Source organism: Giraffa tippelskirchi, chromosome 10 (genome assembly GCF_054371585.1).
Source record: "Giraffa tippelskirchi isolate mGirTip1 chromosome 10, T2T-mGirTip1v1.2.pri, whole genome shotgun sequence".
Lineage (NCBI taxonomy): Eukaryota > Metazoa > Chordata > Mammalia > Artiodactyla > Giraffidae > Giraffa > Giraffa tippelskirchi.
In genome coordinates, this window is record NC_137284.1 from 69572683 (window position 1) to 69590794 (window position 18112).

Below are 18112 nucleotides of genomic sequence, written 5' to 3' on the forward strand. Positions count from 1 at the left end.
ATGTGGTATTGGAGAAGACTCTTGAGAGTCCCATGGACTGCAAGGAGATAAAACCAGTCGATTCAAAATGAAATCAGCCCTGAATATTCACTGGAAGGACTGATGTAAAAGGTGAAGCTCTAATACTTTGGCCACCAGATATGAAGAGCCTACTCACTGGAAAAGACCCTAATTCTGGGAAAGATAGAAGGCAAAAGGAGAAGGGGCCTCAGAGGACGAGATGGTTGAATAGCATCATTTATTCAATGGATATGAGTTTGAGCAAACTCAGGGAGATAGTGAAGGACAGGGAAGCCTGGTGTGCTGTAGTCCATGGGGTGGCAAAGAGTCAGACATGGCTGTGTGACTGAACAAGAACAACAGCCAAATGAGCCTCCTTGTTTTCATGCAATCCCACATTGCAAACATGGAGGAAAAGTGTTTGATATCTCCCATTTTCCAGTATTAACTCTTTCATATATGTTAATATAACATCAGTTATATCTGTGCTATAATCTGTGGTTTCATGTTAGGGTAATATTAGACTTTTGTTCTACAGGCATAATTTTGAAAAAGGGTTTTCAAAAGATTTAAATATAATATACATATAAAATTTTACTTCATAATAATTTATTATTTAATTTATGGAAGCAATGGTGGACTTCATGAAAGAATGTATGTTAATGATGCCTTAACAGCATTTTCATTGGGTAGTTTGCCTAGTAGATACTTCAATGCTTCTGTAAATTCAACCGTGTGTGTACGAGACTAGAGGAGGTAGAATTTTATGTTAGAATTGTATCCATGGTCTCAACAAAAGATTATCAAATTCCAATGAACATGGTAAGTAACAGTGAATCAACTCTTTATAAATTCTGTCAATTTCCATTATTTTGAAATGTATCAGTATTAATCATTGATAACAATGTATAGATAAAATAAACATCATTATCAAAATCTTGTATAACATTAATCTAAATAATTTGTAGTTATGCCATCTCTGGTGGCTTGATAGTAAAGAATCCGCCTGCAATGCAGGAGACTAGGGTTTGAATCCCTAGGTCAGGAAGATCCCTTGGAGAAGGGAATGGCCACCCACTATATATTCTTGCCTGGAGAGTCCCATGCACAGAGAAGCCTGGCGGGCTACAGACCACGGGGTCACAAAGAGTCAGACATGACTGAGCGACTAATACTTTCACTTCACTTTTCACATGTCAACCTCCTTTCTGAATTACAGAGAAAGGGCTACCTGATGACAACAGAGGAGCACTGAGCCAGCCGCCGCCCAGCACTTTTCAGTCCTGTGTATATTTGCCCCATCTCCATGGCTCCTTCCAAGCCAACCACCTCCAACAGCTGGTCACTCAGATCTGAAAGGAAACAGAAGCCTTGTAAATTACAGTGTATATGCATATGTGTACAATGCTGTGCCATTAGACATTATGTAAGTGAAAAATAAAAGCTTCTTAAGAAAGCTTCTCTGTCTCAGATACTATACTAAAAGTAACAAAAAGATGGTCTGTCTTACTTCTGAAACTCTCAGTTTAAGTAAACCCTGAGGTGCTGTGGGAAAAGATGTGCTGTCAGCTTATTCTAAAACAAAATGGGAAGAGAGGATACTGAGCCAAATAATGCCAAAAAATATACCAGTAGCTTTAACATCAACAAACTTAACGTTATTCCACATGTATATATGGAACATTTATACCCCCCACATCAGACATTTGGCAGCAAATACACATTTCAGTACTATAAATAAAGTATGAGGACATGCTGTCAAACATGATTTTGTTGAATTACTCAAACAAAAGATCTTAGAGATCATGGAATTAAAGTTTCTTATTTGAAAGATAAGAAGACTTGAGGCGTTAAATCACTGAGTGACTTGTCCATGTGCGGGCTAAGCTGCTTCAACTGTGTACAACTGTTTGCAACCCTACGGACTATATAGCCTGCCAAGCTCCTCTGTCCATGGGATTCTCCAGGCAAGAATACTGGAGTGAGTTGCCATGCCCTCCTTCAAGGGATATTTCCAACTTAGGGATTGAACCCACATCTGTTATATGTCTCCTGGATTGGCAGGTGGGTTCTTTATGCCACAGTCATAGGTAAACTTGTGCAGAGTTTTTCTTGAACTTGAAAAAAGAAATGTTTTCCTGATGATAAAGAATATTCTACCAAATTCTAGAGTAGGTTCGATAATTATCACAGTATTAATACTGTGATTTTTCTTTTTTTTTTTAACCAGAGGACAGTAAAAAAAAAAAAAGGCTAATGGTATTAGGTATTGCTTGTCGAGTGTTTCCAAAGTACTAATCACTCGCTCCATATCACCTCACTTGCTCCCCTGGCAAAACCAATTTAAGACAAATATGATTATTAGAATTTACAGACAGAGAAGCTGAAAATCAGAGAAGTTAACTCAATTTATTTATATTAACATAAAGAGGAAGTGACAGAGCCAAAATATGAGGTGTAATCACAATGTTATATTTGGTAAATCAGCCATACCAAAGAGAGATCCTTTTAAAACTTATAGAAGTATTTCTTACTGAGGGAGTGACAGTGGTCTGCGTGAGCTACAAGGTCCCTTTCCAACCTGAAAACTTTCACTCTCCAGAGTAGCAGAGGAGGTAGTCATATCAGTGAAACCCTACAGACCACACCGGGGGCACACAGCTGCTCCCCTCACTTACCTGGCTCAGAATGCCTGAACCCTTGACTTGAAGGCAAAATTTTAGGTGCACATATATGGTCCTTTTCTATACTGATATTTTCATGTAATCCCATGTGTGTTCAAATGCAAATAAATTGTTTAACATTGTTTTCATAAATTGTTTAACATTGTTTTCAGTAGCAAAAAGAACTGGAGGGGTGGCATAGAGTGGCATAAGGTAAGATATGATTATACAAGTTAACCATGTAATAACTAGTCATAGCTGAGCATGGACTTGAAGCAAAACCAGAATATGTGTGTTGTATGTACTCCATTTTGTACAGAAAGTCCTCATTTCCCACTAGTGAATCCATTTTAGTACAAAGTTCAGAGAGAAGAATGATATATTTTCAGTGTTGTTCATGTGTGTGGTAAATAGCACTTTGACACCTCAGAATTTGTTAGGCCCATGATCTTTGGCACATTTTATCTAAGCTCTGAAAACACAAAGTGTGAACAATCCACTGTATGTTTTTTTAATGGAACTGACTTTTAAAAACCATTGTTTTTTAAACTTTAAGCTCTAGCTGCAGCAGGAGATTTCTTCACATGTGGACACAACTATCCAGCTACTGAATCAAATGTTAACAAGTCATAGTATCTTAGAGCATTCACCTTGCCGTTCTAAACCATATTTAGACTGATTTCTCATCAAACTTATTCTGTGTCTCTAGTTTAAATTTATGTTGCCAAGAACAGATGGACAAGGAATGGAAACATATTCTTTCAGCTGTAGCCGGCACTAAAATGTGCTTGGCTCTATAGCCTGGGTGTTAATATACGCATTTCTTAGATATATGTCAACCAGAAAACTGCACTGTGGCAAGCACTAAAACCCCAGATGTGTGTCTGGTGATATTTATAAAACAACAACAACAACAACTACCACAAAAATGAAGTTCGTGTTCAGTATTATGTATTTTCCACTGCTTGGTTCTTAAATAGGTGAAATTTCACACTGATTTCTGTAATGATCTGGTTGATGGAAACTGTTCTACAAGAAAAGAAATACTTTCTCACGACAGAGTTAATCTGTGAGCCTTAACTTTTCCATGAATCACAGGGACTGTCTACATCTACACCATATTGCTACTGTCTACCACCCTCTTTCTGATTTTTTTCTTTCTTTTAATTTGTCTTTGTTTTTCTCCCTGCAAAAAAATGCTCCAAAAATCAATTCTATCATTAATCACTGGTGATGAAGTCTTTGCTTATAGATTTAGAAGACGCAGGCATTCAACCTTTCACGTTCTTGCTAACACAAAGAACTGTATAGAAATAGTGGTATATTTACTAGTACAAAATAAACATCATATTCCTTCTAATTAAGCATTCAGAAAAAAAAAAAGAAATTCTAATTTGTGCTGCACAAATTTTCTCCCATAACACTTCAACAATTTTATATACAGAAGCCTGTAAGGTCTGTGTACAACTGCTGCCTCTTACATACTGTCTTTGGGGGCAGGGTGCTCACTGATTTCAGACAAAGATAATTTCTACATAATTTTGAATTCTGTTTATACCTGTGGTATCATCTAGAAACATCAAAAACTTCCTCACTTCACATTCTAGCTAAAATTTATTTTAAGCACAGGTCCCCTTGAGATGGCATAACCAACCAGATTCACCTCCTTAATTGGTCTGCTATGTGGCTATTGCGTTTAGCCCATGAACTGAATCAAGCCCACTGTCTGTTTATGTATGGCTTGCAAGAGTGGTTTTTACATGTTTACAAACGGGAAAAAAATTGATACATTGTGACATCTGAAAATACATTAAATTAAAATTTCAGCATTCATTAATTAGTTTTTATTTGACGCAGACACTCCTTAGTTTAGGTTTTCTCTATGTCTGCTTTCACACTATAATGGCAGAAGAGAGTAGCTGCAGCAGAAACCATGTGGCCCAGAAAGCCTACAATGTTTATTATTCGGACCTTTAGAAAGAAAGTGCCAAGGTCTGCTTGACTGCTTGAGTGAAATATTAGCTATTTCTGGTCACTGAGGTTTTCAACTTTAGTGCATGCTGCGTGCTAAGTTGCTTCAGTCATGTTGGACTCTGTGACCCCCTGAACTGTAGCCCAGCAGGCTCCTCTGTCTATGGGAATGATTTGCCAGGCAAGAATACTGGAGTGGGTTGCCATGCCCTCCTTCAGGGAATCTTCCTGACCCAGGGATCGAACCCGTGTCTCCTGCATTTCCTGCTCTGCAGGGAGGTTCCTTACCCACTGAGCCACCTGGGAAGCCCGGGTTTCACTTTAGTGTTGCCTCTATAAATCCTAATGGCATCACAGTTGCCTGAGAGACATAATGTCCAAGCACTCATTCCTTAGTGTGTGTGCTGGTTCATAAAAGAGCTTCAACCATGGAATCTCACCATACTCACATACTATGCTAAGTCGCATCAGTCGTGTCCGACTCTGTGTGACCCCATAGACGGCAGCCCACCAGGCTCCCCCGTCCCTGGGATTCTCCAGGCAAGAATACTGGAGTGGGTTGCCATTTCCTCCTCCAGTGCATGAAAGTGAAAAGTGAAAGTGAAGTCGCTCAGTCGTGTCCGACTCTTAGCGACCCCATGGGCTGCAGCCTACCAGGCTCCTCCATCCATGGGGTTTCCCAGGCAAGAGTACTGGAGTGGGGTGCCATTGCCTGAGGTTTCCTATAATCAGTTTGTTGTTGATCGTGAAATACCAGAGTTTCTAAATAACCCTGTTAAAAAAGAAAGTAGAGCAGCTTAACGTTCAACATTATGCTCAGTCACTGCATCTGGTTAGCCTTCTTGTGTATGAAAGTACAGTCATAGGTAGGAAGGTGAAAGTTGTGCCCAGGCCTGAAGACACACGTGCGAGGTCTACCTGTGGGAGTCTCCAGCTGAGTACCGAGAAATCCTGACCTCCTGATACTAGGAAGTGTGTCTATTCCAAGGAAGATGGTGCTTTTGATCAATTTAATGTTACTTTTCAAGAGGAAAAACAGTACATTTCTGAAAGAGTTAACATTTCTTTCCAAATGTCTCCATGGGTATAACAGAGGCAAGGAAATCTGCCAAATTTAGTATTTTCATTTTTAAAATAGAAAGTCTAGAAGAGGTGCTCAGAGGGAATAGATGTCATGAAAAACAAAAACTGGGTATAGCAGAACAAGATTCTTAACACAGGGGCAGTGATTCTGAATGCAGAAAAATATGACTTTTTCACCAACATTAATTAAAATTAAGAACTTCTTCTAATTATAAATTTAGGCAAGAAACCACAGTTGTAGTAGAAATATCTCTGACTTTGTCACTGGTAGATATCACACATATTTCCATATCACATTATAGTTGTTGCAATATTTAAAAATTCTATTTATACTTTATATTTAAGAATTCTAATTATATTTAAAAATTCTATTTTTATAATCTTTGACATCTTAATAATTATTAAGCCTCTGCTAGATTTCTAAAAGTAATTTATTAACATGGGAAAAGAATCTAAAAAAGAGTGGATATACATACACACACACACACACATATGTACAACTGATTGTGTCAGACTCTTTGTGACCCCATGGGCTATAGCCTGCCAGGCTCCTCTCTCCATGGGGTTTCCCAGACAAGAATGCTGGAAGGCTTCCCTGATGGTTCAGTGGGTAAACAAACTGCCTGAATGCAGGAGACATAGGAGCTGCTGCTGCTGCTGCTGCTAAGTTGCTTCAGTCGTGTCTGACTCTATGTGACCCCATAGACAGCAGCCCACCAGGCTCCCCCGTCCCTGGAGACATAGGAGATATGGGTTCAATTCTTGAGTCAGGAAGATCCCCTGGAGGAGGGCATGGCAACCCACTCCACTATTCTTGCCTGGAGAATCCCATGGACAGAGGAGCCTGGCAGGCTACAGTCCACAGTGTCGCAGAGTCGGACATGACTGATTGACTAACACTTTCACTTTCTCCAGGGGATCTTCCCCACCCAGGGATCAAATCCGGGTCTTCTGCATTGGGGGCAGATTCTTTACTGTCTGAGCGATACACCACTGTTTATCAACTATACTCAAATACAAATTTGGAAAAGAAGCACATATATTACTGAATTGAAATCTTCACGTTTCAGTATAATGGATTTTCTTTGTAAGCCTACACACTTTTTTATGAATTTTAAAACATTACTCCGAGGAAGAATCAGTAGATTTTACCAGAATGGCAAAGAGGACTATAGCACAAAAATGATAAGAAACCCTACTTTAATCTGCCTTTGACTTTATATACCTTTTCCTGAACATAGCTACTGCTACATTATTGCTATACAGGTAATCAGGGGGGTATGAACATAAAATCTGAAGGTCAAGATTGCAGTATAGATTTGAGAACACAGGAGCAGCACAGCTAATAAATGGATAATATTTATTCATAGCTTAGTCTCTTCATTTTTGACAGTTACACCCTGATAATACATCTCATTATGTAATTGTTTCAGACTGCCATATGTAGGGAACAGAAGAGGATGTATCACAAACACAGACTGATTGTGGGTTGTAGCATTTTGGCATTTCGTTGAATAGAGTGTGTACTGAAGGGAGAGGCATGGGGTGGGGACAGGGCAGGGCACACTCTTTTGTGCACAGTGTCCAGCAACATGCTGTGTCCTGGGGGTACAGTCAGTGACTCAGAAAGGACATTCTGTCATCACCTAAATTGCTAATTATATCACAACTCTTAAGGACTTACTGGCCAAGGTGACACCAGGCTAGCTATGGAGTTGTATCTTCTAAGTGCTAAGACTGTATGCCTTCCAGCAATGCTTGTTTTAGCTAGCAAACATTTGAAACATGCCTGAGGATCCAGAATAAACTTTAAAAGCCCTAGGGGTATATGAAATTACTCCACTAAAGTGAATGCTTCAAGGATGATTTTGTAGCAGGTCCATCTATTACCCATTGATTCTTTATTTTTAATTTATGTGGCTGTATTTGGGTTTTAGTTGTGGCACGTGGGATTTTCACTTGTGGTGAGCAGGCTCAGTTGCTCCATGGAATGTGGCATGTGGGATCTTAGTTCCCTCAACAGGGATCTAACCCTTGTCCCCTGAATGGCAAGGCGGATTCTTAATCACTGGACCAGGGGTACAGCTGATTAACAAACAATGTTGTGACAGTTTCAGGTGAACAGCAAAGGGACTCAGCCATATATACACACACACACATTTATCCATTCTTCCCCAAACTCCTCTCCCTCCAGGCTGCCACATAACATTGAGCAAAGTTCTGTGTGCTGTAGAGTAGGTCCTTGTTGGTTATCCATTTTAAATACAGCAGTAAGTACATGTCCATCCCAAACTCCCTATCTATCCCTTCTCCCCATTCTTCCCTCCAGTAACTGTAAGTTCATTCGAATGTCTGTGAGTTTCTTTCTGTTTAGTAAGTTCATTCATATCATTTTTTAGATTCCACACAAAAGTGGTATCATATGATATTTGTCTTTCTGTCTCTGGCTTATTACACTCAGTATGAGAATCTCCAGGTCCATCCATATTGCTGCAAATGTCATTATTTCATCCCTTTTAATGGCTGACTAATATGTCATTGTATATATGTATGTGTGTGTGTGTGTATATATACACACACATACATCACATCTTCTTTCTCCATTCCTCTGTCGGTGGACATGTAGGTTGCTTCCATGTATTGGCTATTGTGAACAGTGCTGCAATGAACACGGGTACATGTAACCTTTCAACAATGTTTTTCTCTGGATATATGACCAGGAGTGTGATTGCAGGGTCACATGGTAGCTCTATTTCTTAATTTAGATGTACTCCTCATGAACATAAAGCTGTTTTCTACAACCTCCATAAACTAGAAAATGCAATTAAAAAGCAGCTGAGTGGAGAGAGCTGAAGCAAAAATGTATTAACATGAACTCTGTGTTTCAAGTTCAGTTCAGTCGCTCAATTGTGTCCAACTCTTTGTAACCCCATGGACTGCAGCACACCAGGCTTCCTTGTCCATTACCACCTCTTCGGACCTTGGTCAAATTATGTCCACCGAGTCGGTGATGCCATCCAACCATCATCCTCTGTCATTCCCTTCTCTTGCCTTCAATCTTTCCCAGCATCAGGGTCTTTTCCAATGAGTCAGTTCTTCACATCAGGTAGCCAAAGTATTGGAGCTTCAGCTTTAGCATCAGTCCTTCCAGTGAATATTCAGGACTGATTTCCTTTATGATTGACTGCTTTTGATCTCTTTGCAGTCCAAGGGAATCTCAAGAGTCTTCTCCAACACCACAGTTCAAAAGCATAAATTCGTTGGTGCTCAGCTTTCCTTATAGTTCAACTCTCACATCCGTACATGACTACTAGAAAAACTATAGCTTTGACTAACAGACCTTTATTGGCAAAGTAATTTCTCTACTTTTTAATATGTTGTTTAGGTTGGTCATAGCTTTTCTTCCAAGGAGCAGGCGTCTTTTAATTTCATGGCTGTAGTTACCATCGGCAGTGATTTTGGAGCCCAAAAAAATAAAGTCTGCCACTGTTCCACTGTTTCTCCATCTATTTGCTATTAAGTGATGAGACTGGAAGCCATGATCTTCATTTTTTGAATGTTGCATTTAAAGCCAGCTTTCTCACTGTCCTCTTTAACTTTCATCAAGAGACTCTTTAGTTCCTCTTTACTTTCTGCCATAAGGGTGGTGTCATCTGCATATTTGAGGTTATTGATATTTCTCTTGGCAACCTTGATTCCAGCTTGTGCTTCATCCAGCCTGGCATTTTGCATGATGTATTCTTCATATAAGTTAAATAAGTAGGGTGACAATATATAGCCTTGACATACTCCTTTCCCAATCTAGAACCAGTCTTTGTTCCATGTTCTGTTGTTGTTCACTTCTAACTGTTGCTTCTTGACACGTATACAGATTTCTCAGGAGGCAGGTAAGATGGTCTGGTATTCTCATCTCTTTCAGAATTTTCCACAGCTTTTTGTGATCCACACAGTCAAAGGCTTTGGCATAGTCAACAAAGCAGAAGTACATGTTTTTTCTGGAACTCTCTTGCTTTTTCCTATGATCCAACGGATGCTGGCAATTCGATCTCTGGTTCCTCTGCCTTTTCTAAAACCAGCTTGAACATCTGAAAGTTCTCAGTTCACATACTGTTGAAGCCTAGCTTGGAGAACTTTGGACATTACTTTGATAGTATGTGAGATGGGTGCAATTGTGCAGTAGTTTGAACATTCTTTGGCACTACCTTTCTTTGGGATTGGAATGAAAACTGACCTATTCAAAGTATCTTTAAAGCAAACTTCTAGCATCTCATGGAACATACTATACAATTACAAGTCTTTCAAGGAAATAGAGATTATATATATATATTATATATGTTTATATATATGTGTGTGTGTATATATATATAGACACGGTACACCTTCTATGAGCAGACTTTCTGATAAGGGATTTATAGGCATTTTTCCATTTAAGACTTCCAACAATGCCTTAAGGCCAGTATTCTTCTTCTTTTTTTTTTTTTTTTTTTTGAGGAGGAGGAAACTATGTCATCTATTCAAGTCTTCACACACAGTTGAAAATATGGCTTTCCAACTAGGTTGCTTCACTCCAAAATCCATGTAATTGGACATATCAACAACAGTAAGAACTAACCCATTAAATGTTATCAGTAACTGAAAGACAAAAATACAACAAAGAAATGTATGATACCTTAAAACGATGCCGTTAATAATCATACCACTGAATCAGGTCAGATGCTGTCACCAAATTATAATATAGTATAAAACTCTCATTCACTATGACTACTCCAGGTCATATAAATGAATTATACTTAGAAGAATGTTGATAAGAAGGCTAAGACATGCAGAACACTTTTTGAAAGGATTTCTATCCAGTGTGGTTACAATATAAAAATGAAAAAGGTTAAAGTGTAGTACATAAAAGATTAAGGAGAGTTACTTGGAAAATCTAGCAGTGTGAAGTATCCCATTCTCTGATTAAATCTGAAAAATAAGGAGTTAAGGTATATACAGAAATATATGTATACACACACACACACACACACACACACACACACACACAGCAGAATCACATGCCTGACTTTAAAAATGACTTTTAAAGAATAGATTTGATCATCTCTTTTAAAGCCATCTGTTTTTTAAAAAAACAACCAGCTAGAGCTGACTATAACTTCATGTATTTTCATCCTAAAATTCTGAACTTCCCTAAATGGATCCAAAAAAAAAAAAAAAAAGGAATCATAATAGTCTGGCATACTAACAACAACTGACCTACTGCGATCAAAGTGGTTCAGGGCTGGCAATCACTTTATTATGGCATACTTGAAAGAGGACTTTCACCTGAGGACACCCAACCCCAGAAATCATGGACATTTCATACACAAGGCCGTAGAGAGCCAGCTTAAAGACTTCCCACAGAAAGCTATTGCTACGACTGGCAACGTGTATCATCAGTAAATGTAGGCATAGAGTTTAGGAGCACAAACTAGCAGTGATTCTGAACATTGCTGCTTCTGGGGTCTTGAGTCAGTTTGTTCTTGTTAAGCTTTGAGGAGGGACTAAAGGCTGTTGCTTGTTTGCTCTGTGAACATTAGGGTGTGAGGGGCTGTTTCCACAACATCATGCTTCCTGTGCCCTCTTTCATAAACCAAACTACTTTATGTGTCTCCTCATATTAGTGCCATCACTAAACAAAGCGAGTGTACATGAATGAAGGCTGATGTCAGCAAATTCTGAATAACTTCTGGAGAGGCATCTTGAGTTTCAACACTGAAGCCTGATAAGGGGCTAAAGGCTTGCTTCCCTAGTGGCTCAGATGGTAAAGAATCCGCCTGCAATGCAGGAGACCCAGGCTCGATCCCTGGGTCAGGAAGATCCCCTGAAGAAGGGAATGTCATCCCACTCCAGTATTCTTGCCTGGAGAATTCCATGGACAGAGGAACCTTGCAGGCTATAGTCCATGAAGTCAGAAAGAGTGGGACAAAACTGAGCAACTGTATCTATCTAAGAGGCTAAAGTCACCAGGAGGATCACCAACACTTACTCTTCTAAGAAATAAGTAGTTTCAACAATTAAAAAACAATTTAAAATCCAACTTAATAGAGGGCAGTGGTGATCTTATTTTACATATGACTATGTGATATTTGGGCTTCCCTGGTGGCTCAAAGGTAAAGAATCTGCCTGCAACGCAGGAGACGCGGGTTTGATCCCTGGGTCGGGAAGATGCCCTGGAGAAGGAAATGACAGCCCACTCCAGTATTCTTTCCTGGGAAATCCCATGGACAGAGGAGCCTGGTGGGCTACAGGCCATGGGGTTGCAAAGAGTCAGACAAGGCTGAAGCAACTGAGCATGAGCATGATGTGGTCTTACTATTCAATTTCCAGAAGCGCTAGGAAAGCCAGCTCTTTTCTTGAAATATATTATAGAATATAATAGTATAGTCCAACAGTCTCCTCATTTTAGTTTTAATGAAATGTGAAACACACTTGTGAACTAATAAAATTTTTAAAACCTGGTAATACATTGGAACTCACTTATAAAATTCAGGCTATAAATTAAAATGCAGACCAAATATAATTGTGAGGAACAGTGACTTACACTTAAAATTGTCCTATATAACAGAATTGGCTTTGGTATGCAATTATTCCTGGTTACATATAAATATTACACTCCTGGCAAGAGTAATACATTGGGGTTACTGTGCTTTCTCAGGCCATTTGCATAAAAGTACTGGTGGTCAGAAGTAAATCTTACTCTCCTGGCAGTTTGTTTTCTGCAAAGAGGCTACATGACTAAACAGATTTAAATCCAAGTAATCTTCTTTGGAACTTTTTGGTAGTGGTTAAAATACAGGATTATATCCTGAAATCACTTTTCCGAAAAAGGTCTGCATAGTCAAAGTTATGGTTTTTCCAGTAGACATGCACAGATGTGAGAGCTGGACCATAAAGCCCAGAGCACTGAAGAATTGATGCTTTTGAACTGTGGTGCTGGAGAAGACTCTTGAGAGTTCCTTGGACTGAAAGAAGATCAAACCAGTCAATCCGAAAGGAAATCAACCCTAAATATTCATTGGAAAGACTGTTGCTGAAGCTGAAGCGCCAATACTTTGGTCACCTGATGTGAAGAACTGACTGATTGGAAAAGATCCTGATTCTGGGAAAGATTGAGAGCAGGAAGAGAAGGGGGTGACAGAGGATGAGATAGTTGGATGGCATCATTGACTCAATGGACATGAGTTTGAGCAACCTCAGGGAGATAGTGAAAGACAGGGAAGCCCGGCGTGCTTCAGTCCATGGGGCCACATAGAGTGTGTTTAAGGAGTTTTACTGTTATGCAGGGGCGAGGTCCACTGCCCGCCTCAAACAACCGAGGACAGGACACAGGAACAGGACTGAGACAGGAACTGTGACAGCTTCAAGCACTGACAAACAACACACTTAAATCACCATTGCCTCACCATTTAAAGAGGAACACATCTTGACTCATTCAAGTCAGAGAAGACACTGTTTCATTTGGCTTATGATAAATTACAGACAGATGGGGCAATGTATCTAATATGCTACCTGTTAACAAGTTAGTATAGATTAAAATACACCTGAATTATTCTGTTTTCTATCTATCCTCCTTGTTTTTTTCCTTATGCAGTAAGATAATTTTGTTTCATGGCTTTATGGCCACAGAAGAAGAATTAAATTACATTCTGGATTACTAAATTGAATTAATGTTGACATAAGTAGTTTTATTTGGATGAGATTTTTAAATTAATCCCATTTGTAAATACTTATAAGAAATACAATATCCTTTGTCATGTCAATTAGGAAGTTAGCAGAGAAATCCATTACACACATGTGATCACTTAGAAGCGAGAACCAGTAACCTACTACTGTGTAGAAGCTTTGCAGTGTCTATTCACCTCATGACACTTATTAATCATGTACTGACAAGCTTCCAAAGAGCTTGAATTTTTTAAAAAGTTAAAGAATAAGCCCTTGTATGTAGACATGTTGAGGGACTCAAATAAGTACAAAAGGTCTCTGTGAAAAAGTTTTTCTTTACATTTTAAAAAGCACGTCATTTTAACTTTAGAAAAGAACTGCACTGATATTAATCCATCTTTTAGGAAATACAGCAACATTCATGACTAATAGTAATGGGAAAAGTAGAAATGGAACATTCAAAGTATGTTCACCCTTAAAAACACTTGAGAACACAAGAGAGGTTCAAATGCAAACTTTCAGATCTCCATTGCTAAGAAACTCAGGACTTTATCTCCCCTTTCAGGGACTGCCTTTGGGTGTGGGGGAAACCAAAACCTCTTTGGTAGCACAAACTTCACTAACATAACTCATTCTTCTCCCACCCCCTCATATAAGAGATATACCCTTTTTAAAAAATAGTTTAAAGTACTACCACAATTATATCCTCCATACAGAGAAAATTTATTCTATTTAGTAGCATTCTTTGAAAAGTTATTTACTTAAAAAGGCTTTACTGTATCGGTCTTGTAGCCCTTCATACAGCTGAACAAAAGCAGTTCTATGAAAGAAGTCTAAACTTGGACAAACCGTAAAAAAAAAAAAATAGCAAAGTTCCTCTCTGTTTTTATCAAATTTGATTGCTGCAGCTGTTCCCAGTTTCTGTATTTTAAAAATAGCCTTATTCAGTGCCTTGTTGGCTAAAGGCCAGAGTGCCATTAGAACATGCTGTACGGAAAACCTCTATTCAGTTACAGATACAGAAATATATTTAAGATCAGTGGGGGTCATCTGCAGCAAACACTTGGAAGGGAAAATAGAATTTTAATGTGTTTGGACCTATCACCACTTCTACCAGAGAGTTTAAAGCTCCTGTGCAGAAAGTTCCTATTCTTTTTTTTCCCTTAGTTGGGTAAAAATGCAGAATGAGTATCAATTTCACTGGGAAAATATTGTTTGAAATGTCTACTCCTCAACTAGTATTTGTATAGCTGAGATGCGCATTTCAAAGGATACCTACTAGTGGTTTCTGTTGGACAAGTATGACTGGTATACATCTACCCAGGGCAAAGGTGCATATTACTGAACAAATGCTATGGAAGAAACTGCAACTTTTCTCTGATGTAGGCCACCAAACTAAGATCATCAGGCATGAAATAAAAGAGTGCATGCAGGGGAAATGAGCCGAGGGACTAATTTTGGACTGATAAATCCATACCTTTGGGCTGGAAGTGTGAGGTAAATTTGGTAGCATCTTAAAACTATTCAGATATTCTGTTCTTTCCTTTTTTTTATCTTAGTAAAGGATTCAATAAAACTAGCATATTCAGAATGGAAAGTTACTGTAAATTGCAAGTAAAAAGACTGTTCTGCAACTATCATCAATAAAAAGAAATTTTTGAAGCCCAGGAATGAGAGTAATAAGGAAGAATTAAAGAGCAGGTGTCTAGAAAGAACCTAGGTGAGAGGAGAAGTTTACACCAGGGAATATACATCATGATCAAGAAAGGAAGTATCCAAGATTTTACCTTTCTTGAAAGCTACCATGATAGCTTGCCATAATCTGAGGGAGTCTGGCAGAAGACATGAACTTTTGGAGTCAGAGATCCAAGACTTTATTACCCACAACACTAATGTCAGTGCCCTGAACTCCAGTTTCCACAAGGTGAAGCAAAGAGTATTTCCACCTTAGAGTCAAAGGCAGGAAAGAGAAACTATGTCAGCAGTTTGCAGGCTTCTTGGGATAGGAGAGGGCTCACTGTAAACCCAGGGGCAGAGGTAAGCCCAGTTTTCCCATTATTTCCATAAAGAATGGGGATGAAAAGATGATGCCCAGGAGTTCTTGGTGCAAGACATAGTAGAACCAAAAGTTCAGTGGGATTGAACTGGTAGGTAGAACAAAGCTGAGCCATAAGTAGGCTATAGGTAGCCCACTGTAATGAAGATCTTTCTTACATTATTAAATTAATATAATAATTGTATTGCTATTCTTTATGATGTTTGAAATAAAATTATTAGTGATGCAAGTATACAATATCTTAGATCTCTGGGAAGACTACTGGAAAATAGGATATTTCTTATTAACCACATACTTATAATATCATGAAAAACAAACAAAAATGTCAAAACAGAAAAAAATCAAAGAAAGATTAAAATTATATGTATCAGTTGCTAACCTAGGTGCTAAGGATACGGTGGATAGCAAGACATAAACAAAGACAGAATACAATCTTTGGAAAGTAGAATTTCACATTGTAATGTAGGTCCAAAAATGAATATATCTGAAGCTTCTACAGGGCAACTTGCCACTGCATGGGAGGAGCGATTCTTGTTAATAAATTGTTTGTGCACTTAGACTCAGCTATTCCTGAAATTTGTCATTGATTTTTTTTTTTTTTTGCTACATGAGAAAATGTATACATTTTATATTTTTCAAAATCATTTTAGATATTTATAATAAAAGTGGCCTAGTTTTATTTAGTCAGTTGAATTGGGTTTATCTCACTTGCAAACTGAAGGGCACCTGAGCGTCATGACTTACACTTCTTACCATTGTCAAATTCACCCTCCTCAGTGTACTTGGGACATATCATTCTCTTTCCTTGACACATTTAATGATTCAGTTCAGTTTAGTCACTCAGTCATGTCCAACTTTTTGCGACTCCATGGACTGCAACATGCCAGGCTTTCCTGTCCATCACCAACATCCAGAGTTTACTCAAACTCATGTCCATTGAGTCCGTGATGCCATCCGACCACCTCATCCTCTGTCGTCCCCTTCTCCTCCCACCTTCAAACTTTCCCAGCATCAGGGTCTTCTCCAATGAGTCAGTTCTTCACATCAAGTGGCCAAAGTATTGGAGTTTCAGCTTCAGCATCTGTCCTTCCAAAAAATATTCAGGACTGATTTCCTTTAGGATGGACTGGTTGGATCTCTGCAGTCCAAGGGACTCTCAAGAGTCTTCTCCAACACCACAGTTCAAAAGCATCAATTCTTTGGTGCTCAGCTTTCTTTATAGTCCAACTCTCACATCCATACAAGACTACTGGAAAAAACATAGCTTTGACTAGACAGACTATTGTTGGCAAAGTAATGTCTCTGCTTTTTAATATGCTGTCTAGGTTGGTCATAACTTCTCTTCCAAGGAGTAAGCATCTTTTAATTTCATGGCTGCAATCACCATCTGCAGTGATTTTGAAGCCCTACCCAAAAATAATGTTTGTCACTGTTTCCACTGTTTCCTCATCTATTTCCCATGAAGTGATGGGACTAGATGTCATGATCTTAATTTTCTGAATGTTGAGCTTTAAGCCAACTTTTTCACTGTTCTCTTTCACTTTCATCAAGAGGCTCTTCAGTTCTTTTTCACTTTCTGCCATAAGGGTGGTGTCATCTGCATATCTGAGGTTATTGATATTTCTCCCGGCAATCTTGATTCCAGCTTGTGCTTTATCCAGCCCAGCGTTTCTCATGATGTACTCTGCATATAATTAAATAAGCAGGGTGACAATATACAGCCTTCATGTATTCCTTTCCCTATTTGGAACCAGTTTGTTGTTCCATGTCCAGTTCTAACTGTTGCTTCCTGACCTGCATACAGATTTCTCAAGAGGCAGGTCAGGTGGTCTGGCATTCCCATCTCTTTCACAATTTTCCACAGTTTATTGTGATCCACACAGTCAAAGGCTTTGGCATAGTCAATAAAGCAGAAATAGATGTTTTTCTGGAACTCTCTTGCTTTTTCGATGACCCAATGGATGTTGGAAAATTGATATCTCATTCCTCTATCTTTTCTAAATCCAGCTTGAACATCTGCAAATTCTCGGTTCACGAACTGTTGAAGCCTAATTTGGAGAATTTTGAGGATTCCTTTGCTAGTGTGTGAAATGAGTGCAATTGTGCGGTAGTTTGAACATTCTTTGGCACAGTCCTTCTTTGGGATTGGAATGAAAACTGACCCATTCCAGTCTTGTGGCCACTGCTGAGTTTTCCAAATTTGCTGGCATATTGATTGCAGCACTTGCACAGCATCATCTTTGAGGATTTGAAATAGCTCAACTGTAATTCCATCACTTCCACTAGCTTTGTAGTGATGATTCCTAAGGCTCACTGGACTTTGCATTCCAGGATGTCTGGCTCTAAGTGAGTGATCATACCATCATGATTATCTGGGTTGTGAAGATCTTTTTTGTAGTATTCTTCTGTGTATTCTTGCCACCTCTTCTTAATATCTTCTGCTTCTATTAGGTCCCTACCATTTCTGTCCTTTATTGAGCCCATCTTTGCATGAAATGCTCCCTTGGTATCTCTAATTTTCTTGAAGGGATCTCTAATCTTTCCCATGCTAATGTTTTCCTCTATTTCTTTGCATTTAGTGTTCCTTAAAGTGCAACAACCTTGGCATTCAGCTGTCCATAATTTTATTTCCAATATTCCT

General features: G+C 38.8%; 1 protein-coding gene across 12 annotated transcripts in view; it reads right to left on the minus strand.

The window, feature by feature from the left end:
• DGKB (diacylglycerol kinase beta) overlaps positions 1-18112 on the minus strand; it is a 1170055-nt gene that overhangs the window by 131795 nt on the left and 1020148 nt on the right. For all 12 annotated transcript variants that reach the window (XM_081537636.1, XM_081537628.1, XM_081537635.1 and 9 more), the window contains one exon: positions 1232-1352. In XM_081537636.1, coding sequence (XP_081393762.1) covers positions 1232-1352 — 121 coding nt within the window. The remainder of the gene's footprint in view (positions 1-1231; positions 1353-18112) is intronic.